Raw genomic sequence first — 7685 nt, 5'->3', positions numbered from 1 at the left:
GAGGACCTGGGTTCAGTTCCCAGCACCCACACGGTGGTTCGTAACTATCTGTAACTCCAGTTCTAGGTGCTCCGAGTCCTTCCTCTGACCTTCCAAGGTACCAGGCAGCACGTGCTGTGTAGACAAACATTCATGCAGGCAAAATACATACATAATAAAATAAATTCATCTAAAAAAAAAGGAAGGAAGGAAGAAAGGAAGGAAGGAAGGAAGGAAGGAAGAAAGAAAGAAAGAAAGAAAGAAAGAAAGAAAGAAAGAAAGAAAGAAAGAAAGGAGATTTGACACGAGGGAGAAGGCAAGGTAATCACGGGGGCAGAGATTGGAGTTATGTGACCACAAGCCAAGGAATGCCAACAAGCCACTAGGCCCCAGAAGGGCATGGGAGGGCACAGAGCTACAGAGCTGCTGGAGGGGAGGCATCATTGATACAGCGCTGATGTTGGGCTTTCTGTCCCCTCATTGCTCACTCCCCGAGAGATGGGGCACAGCGGTATATATTTATAATGCCAGCTGCTCAGGAGGCAAGGGCAGTAAGGTCACCAATTCAGGCCATCTTAGGCAACACTGTGAGAGTCCATCTCAGCAGAAAACAATATCAAACCCCCCAAACTACAGGGCTGGGACTGTACGGGGGCCCTAGGTTGGAGTCGCAGCAGAGAACATCTTCCACTTAAATTCTACACACACACCCTACCCAATGTGAGAGCAAAACTCTTTGTTTCAAGCCATTGCTTCATCTTTTGCCTGAAGCCACCATTCCGACCCCTTTGAGGAGAAGGGGGAAGGGCTATGTCTTCTTCAGCTGCCCCTTCAGGTGATCATTAATTATTATTTAAATTATTTATTATTACATGGGTGTGCATTATGGTCAGAGGGAAACTTTCAGGAGTTGGCTCCCTCCTACCACCACGGGGGGGGGGGTTTCCAGGGATTTGAACTCAGGTCATCACCCTTACTGGCTGAGCCGTCTCACCAGCCCTGCATCGGATTCTGAGACACACACTCAGATCTCTCCCTGGTGGGATGAAGCCCGCGTTGGAACACAAAGGTAAAGAGAGTGTCGTTCAGCGCTCTCCTTCCTTTTCTTTCTCAGCCTCCTTTCTTCTTCCCAGCTTCATGAATACCTGGCATGTTCACCTTCTTCATGTATATGTTTATTATGTTGATTAGCCAGTTATTGTTGCCTTCCATCCCAGTCAAATGGAAGCTCCGGAGAGAAGCAGCCTTTGAGTGTGTTTGTGGGGACCCATGTGCAGGTGCCAGAGGTTGACATTGAGTGTTTTCCTCACTTTTTTTTTTTTTTTTTTTTAGCCCTGTCTGTTCTGGAATTCACTCTGTAGACCAGGTTGGCCTAAAACTCAGAGATTCACCTATCTCTGCCTCCCACATGCTTGGATTAAGGATGTGCACCACCACTCTAGGTTCTACTAATTTAAAAAAAAATTTATTTATTTTTGCTTTATGTATGCAGCTTGCCTGCAGATGTCTGTGTTTGTGGCATGCCAGCAAGAGCCAGAAGAGTGTGTTGGGTTCCCTGGCACTGGATCTAAAGATGGCTGTGGGCTGCTAGGTGGGCACTCTGCATTGAACTTGGGTCCTCTGGAAGAATAGTCAGTGCTCCTTTTTCCTCCATTAATTTATTTATTCACATTATTTCCCAACATCAGACCCCCTCTTCTCCCAGTTTCCCCTCACACAGTTCCTCCCCATCCTCTCCTGACTTACTCTCTGAGAAGGGGGAGCCACCCAGTATCACCCTACCCTGGCCCATCAAGTCACTACAGAACTAGGCACATCCTCTCCCACTGAGGCCAGACAAGGCAGCCCAGTTGGGGGAAATGGGATCCACAGGCAGGCAGCAGATTTAGATTGCTCCAGTTGTTGAGGGACCCTCATGAAGACCAAGCTGCACATCTGCTACATATGTGCGGGGAACCTAGGTCCAGCTGGCACTTATGTTCATGGCTCAGTCTCTGGGAGCCCCAAAGGGTTCAGGCTAGTTGATTCTGTTGATCTTCCTGTGGACTCTTTATCCTCTTTGGGCCCCCAGCCAGTACTCTTAACTGCTGAGCCATCTTTTTAGCTCCCATTTTAATTGTTGAGAAAGAGTCATTCACTGAGCCTGGAGCTCACTGATTGGCTAGACCAAGCAAGCTCCAGGGATCCTTCTGCCTCTGTCTCCCTAGCACCTGGATTTTTACATGAGTGCTAGAAATTCAATTTTAGGACCTCATACTTATGTGGCAAGAACTTTAGCAACTGAGCCATCTCCCCAGCCCAGGAAATGTTTCTTGAATAAATGAAAGGGGAAGATTATTTTGGACTATATGTTTTCAAAAGCAAAGCTATACGTGAAATGCCCTGGGCTGGCTCAAGAGTCACACCCCCTTCCCTTATGTTGGGTTGGTTTTGGTCTTTTAAAAAAAATAAACTTTGTACCAAGCATAGTGGTGCAAACCATTAATCCCAGTACTCAAGAGGCAGAGGCAGGCAGGTCACTGAGTTTGAGGCCAGCCTGGTCTACAGAGCAAGTTCCAGGACAGCTAGAGCTACACAGAGAAACCCTGTCTCAAAGAACAAAAACAAAAACTGCAAACAAAAACAAACAAACAACCCTCCCCCCAAAAAACCTTTGTATATCCTTATCATAAAGAATTTGGAGTAGCTTGTATTGTTTTATTACAGGTGTCAAGACAATAGGACACAGGAAAGAAATCTTCCTTTATATATATATATATATATATATATATATATAATAAGATACAAAAAACCATCTTCAGTGTTCTTCTGTGGTGTGTTGGCATGCATGTGTATGTATGTATGACGACTGTATGACTGTATGTATGTATGTATGCTTCAGGAGACTGGCTTTAGTGATCCTGCGTTTGATGTAGCTCCCTCTGTGTTTTCTCAGCTTACTCTCCCTTAGAAAGTGTTCCTTCTCTCTACACTCTAGGAAGAGTTCATCCAGGTGTGTGTGAAGTCCTGCACACACCAAGGATTCAGTAATAAAGGGTCACGCTGGAAGTCCCTGCAGACAGTTCAGTGTTTGCACAGTGGAATGACCCCTGCACCCAGGAGGCAGAGGAGAGGAAAGAGAGAGGAGGTGAGACAGAAAGGGGGCAGGAGCCAGCTTACAGGTTCAGCTGATTGCTATTTGTTATCAACACTCGGCTTGTGTGATGGGTTGAGGAAGTGAGGTGCACCCTGTGTAGTCGGCTACTGACAATTGCTCCTCTTCCACAGTGGCTTTTGATGCATCTAATCCCTGGTTCAAAGGGAACTATCAGCTCAGCTTTACCTCCAGCACAGCTGGCTCCTGCCTCCTCCTGACTTTGCCTTTCCTGGCTCCTGGAGTCTTCCTGAGACCCCCGTTCCCTACCCCCCCCCCCACTTAAGAAATAAGAACAAGATCCAGCCTCCCAGAGCTCTCTGTAGCCAAGACCAAACCTCCCCAGTCAAATGTTCTCTCCTTGGGTTGGCTCTTCCCAAGCCTCAGTTTACCACTTCATTTGCCTTATATCATGGAAACAAAAGCATTTGACCAGACGCCCAGCACCCCACAATTGATAAGGAAAGTCTTGATTGTCTGGAAACATCAGTCCGGTCCAGGAAGCTCTGTGATGCAAGAATGCACACCAACACAGTGCACACAGGTTTCCAACTCTCAGCCACTGACGTTAGCCCTGCCATTCCTCAGAGGGGCTTAAGAATCAGGCATGATTATTCCCATTGAAGTTTTTACATATGGCAGCGGTGCTGATCCCAATCAAGGTCTCTGGACTCCAAGAAGCCTACCAAAGGCCTGCCCCCCAACTGTGAGCGAAGAACTCAGGACCCTCAGCTCCATTGTATTCTTATCCACCGGGATTCCTCAGCAAACAGAACAGACTATCTGAACCTTTGGAGGGGAGATTCCACAGTCTGAGGCAGACCATTGAGGATCTCATTTCATGGATGGTAAAAGGAAGAGCATTTAACCCAGGACTCTCCCCAGAATGCGAGTAGGTCCTGACAGAAAAGTTTGTGCTCTGTGGCTAAGGGAGGGAGCTTGGAAGATGCTGCTGTGTAAGGGTGGAATGGATGAGGGTTCTTAGTTGCAAACAAACCCTCAGAAGAGGCAGTTTACACCTGGACTCTCACACAGTGGGTACCTTTCTTCCTCTTTCCGCTGGTGAAAGGGTGTTAGGAAGGGCCTGCCAGTGTTCCAGACACTTGTCAGTTGCCTGGGTCTCTGTTCTATGTATCTTGGGTCAAATAGGGTTTGGTTAAGAAAAGTTCCTTAAGACTATGTCTAATCCACTCCCCCCTCCCACCCCCTCCCCCAACCCTCTCTAGCTGTGCCTGTATTCAGATGACCTCTTGGATCAATAGGACCTCTAGGTTCTCAAGGCTATTGCAACAGTGCCAAACAATTCAAACCAGCAGCTCTCAACCTGTAGGGTGTAAACCCTTGGGTGGTGGTGGGGGGTGGGGGGAGGGCTGCCAAACCACCCTTTCACAGGGGACACCTAAGGCCATCGGAAAACACAGACACTTAACATTACAATTCATGACGGTAGCAACATTACAGTTATGAAGTAGCAACAAAACAATCCTATGGTTGGGGGTGGGGGTGTCACCACAACACGAGGAACTGTATTAAAGGGTCGTAGTATTAGGGAGGTTGAAGACCACTAACCTAAACCCTGACAAATGCTGCTGGCTGTTCCCCAAAGAGTGTGATCCGGCCCTAGAGCTCCAGCTGAGGTGCAGGCTTCGTGCCTTTATTCCCTGGCTTTCTGGAAGTGGACATGCCCTTTAAACTCTTTTAACGAAGAGTTAACTTATATGCGTGCCTGCCTGTGTGTGTGTGTGTGTGTGTGTGCCCAGCGGCTCACCCTCTGAGGTGAAAAGAGGAACATCTGATCTCGTGGACTTGTACTTCCAGTCTGCTGTGAGCAGACTGATGCGAATGATAGGAAATAAAGCTGGGCTCTTAACAACTGAGCCGTCTCTCCAGGCCTTGTACACTTTTAGGTCACATCAAATTGTCCAAAGGCATCTTTGCTGTCTCTGTGTGTGTGATGCTTGCCCTAGTCCTGGACTCACCTCAGCCTAGCTATGAACTTCCTCTCGACTACTTTAGCCTCAAATGACACTCACTGTCTGAGCAACCCAAGAACCAGCAGGGACCAGTATTTTTTTATACTATCTGCCCCTGTTTTGGGCACACAGTAGGCCCTCAGCAAATTTTCCAGCTCTCTGAGAATGGCCATCTTCCACTCTATTGTGACATATGAAAACACTGCCACCCAGGGACTGATCTGTATGGTTTTCTTGGCTTTACTTTCTCTGGAAATATTCTGTTGGAGCATAGAAAAGCACTTACGGAAGAGGAGACAGTACTGATGAGGCCAGGGCAAGGTCCTTCCTCCCAAGTCAGCATTGGATTCATTAGCATCCTCAACAGAGGGAGGACCAAGGGGGTGGTACCAACCATGAGAGCCCCTTCCCCTAGGCCCCAAGAGTCCCGCAGGGAGGCAAGCAAGGAAGGAAAGAGCCTGAAATTAATGCTTAAAATGAGATTTCAGAAGTCACCCACTGCATTTTTCTCCCTTTTAGTTTTTGTCTCTGTGACCATAAGTGACCCAGAATTGGCGCCATGACCTTGTCCTTGTGTCTAATGATGTAATCAACTGTTTCCCAGATTGAAGCATGACAGAGCTAATGTGAATGTTCCAAGAAGATGTGAGCACAGGCCACCAGAGAGGATAACATGTGTATTCACTGGAAAAAAATCTCACAGAGACCAGGCCTGGGGACTCTTGGTGAAGCCATAGCGAGGGAAGATATATGAGACTCTAAGCAGTGACAAAATAAATCGCTTTAATGGGGAGGCTTCCTGAGATGGCCATCAGCCAGTCAGTGTCCCCGCCCAGGCCCACAGGGAGCTAGAGGCATCTTGCTGCCATTATGTCCCACCCCTCTAGGAATCCAGAGATGTGTCTTAACATCGGGGTGGGGAGTGTTAGCTGGCAGTCTGTCCAAAGTATGCCATCCCTGTGGCCAGGGGGATGCTGGTGAAGAGATTCATTTCCCACTTGGGGCGGTTTCCGGTGGGGGAGGGGGAGGGAGCAAGTCACTCTTGGAATTTCAACTCTGACCTTTACAATGAAAAGTGATAGACACTTTAGTATTATATACAGGGCAGGGGTAGATACGTGGAAGGAAAATTGCACTTAATTAGAGTAGTTTATAGTTTACACCCATTGGACAAATTTACTTCTTTAGAAGAAATCTTGAGATCATCTGGGATGGGAGAGGGGGGTTCTGTCAGTATTTACAGTGTCTGGCTCAGTTCATTAGCACACACCCTCCTTGGTCCTCATCTTATTTCAGTAACAGATTCAAGTTTTTGCATCAGTTTGTTCGATGACGGGTTGCAGGGGAGATTCCACAGGTTTTCTCGTTGCACCATTCCGCAGCGGCCGCCTCTGGGGGACACAAGAGCACTTGGCATCTTAGGAGAGGCACCATGACAATACTGCAAAGAAGGGACGCTGGGCTTCTTCCGGCTGCAGCTCTTGGGAGCAGCTTATCCGAGGTGCCCGGCAGGATGTCAGGTGAGCAGGGACCTCTCCTGGGCTCCCATGGGCCTGTCTGGTCTCTGGACTTCCCCAGAGACTGATGGTATGGAAAATGGGGTCCTCGTTGCTGTGCACAGAGTGAGTGGTTATGTGAGCATCACCAGGCTTGCAGTGGACACTGGGGGAAGAGAGAGAGAGAGAGAGAGGAGAAAGAGCTTAGCTGTGTGCACACAGGCCATTAGTTTAGCTTCCCCAAGACACCCAACGTGGCCAGCAGAGTTCTGGAGGTGGAGGGTTGGAATGCGGTGGACACTCAACTGCACCATGGGTGCTGAAGGAACTTCCCAGGAAAAAAGTGTGTTGCAGGGGAGCCTGAAATAGTCCTGATTCACTGAGTTTAACCCCGAAGTAAGGTTTTGTGAAAATAGCATTTATACAGTGCTCAGGGTGATCACTGTAAAACATCGGGGTAGACGCTCTAGGCCTCTCGTGGAAGTAGGTCTCCTCCTAAGATTTCTAAGGGCCCTGGGCCACTGCTTCCCAAACTTGGATGGAATGGCTAGGAGCAAGGATCCTGCTAAAACATAGATCCATCTCTGGTTCTCAGGCCTGGGTTAGGTCTAGGAGTTGATATTTGTAGTTTAAAAAATATTTGCATTTGTATGTGTCTTTGTGTGTGTATGTCTGTGTGTGTGTGTGTGTGTTTATGTGTGCACATGCACATGCGCACAGAGAAGGTCAAAGGGCAGCTTGTTTGAGTTCCACTATCAAACTCCCATTATCGGGCTTGGCCACAAGGCTCTTCCATCATCTGAGCCACCTCATCTGCCCCAGGACTGTGCATCTCTAAGGACTCCTCAGGCTCTGCTGACACTGCAGATCTATCAGGAGCAGCAAGACCATCAAGGAAGTGAGGGAATATCCCTTTACTCAAAGTTTCCATCAGGGAGAGAGGGCTTTGGAAATCATACAGAACTTTCTCAAGGGTTGTTATCATTGGGCAAAGACTCCAAGAAAAGAAGTCAAAGGTTAAAGGTGTTTGATGCCATACATCTCGGTGGGCCAGGGAAGGAGACCTCAGAGTATCTGGAGCCACCCTCTGGGAGGAGCCACAGG

The 7685-nt window shown here is 48.1% G+C and overlaps 1 protein-coding gene across 7 annotated transcripts in view; it reads right to left on the bottom strand.

The window, feature by feature from the left end:
* Positions 1-5582: 5582 nt before the first annotated feature.
* Positions 5583-7685, bottom strand: part of Hnf1b (HNF1 homeobox B) — a 55571-nt gene continuing 53468 nt past the window's right edge. For 3 of the 7 annotated variants that reach the window (XM_021212413.2, XM_021212415.2, XM_029545922.1), the window contains one exon: positions 5583-6747. In XM_021212413.2, the coding sequence (XP_021068072.1) occupies positions 6727-6747 (21 nt within the window). In that variant the 3' untranslated portion in view covers positions 5583-6726. The remainder of the gene's footprint in view (positions 6748-7685) is intronic. The other 4 variants (XM_021212414.2, XM_021212417.2, XM_029545923.1 and 1 more) reach the window with 2 other exon arrangements.

Source organism: Mus pahari, chromosome 14 (assembly GCF_900095145.1).
Source record: "Mus pahari chromosome 14, PAHARI_EIJ_v1.1, whole genome shotgun sequence".
NCBI classification, from domain to species: Eukaryota; Metazoa; Chordata; class Mammalia; order Rodentia; family Muridae; genus Mus; species Mus pahari.
This window is presented reverse-complemented; position numbering and strand designations above follow the sequence as displayed.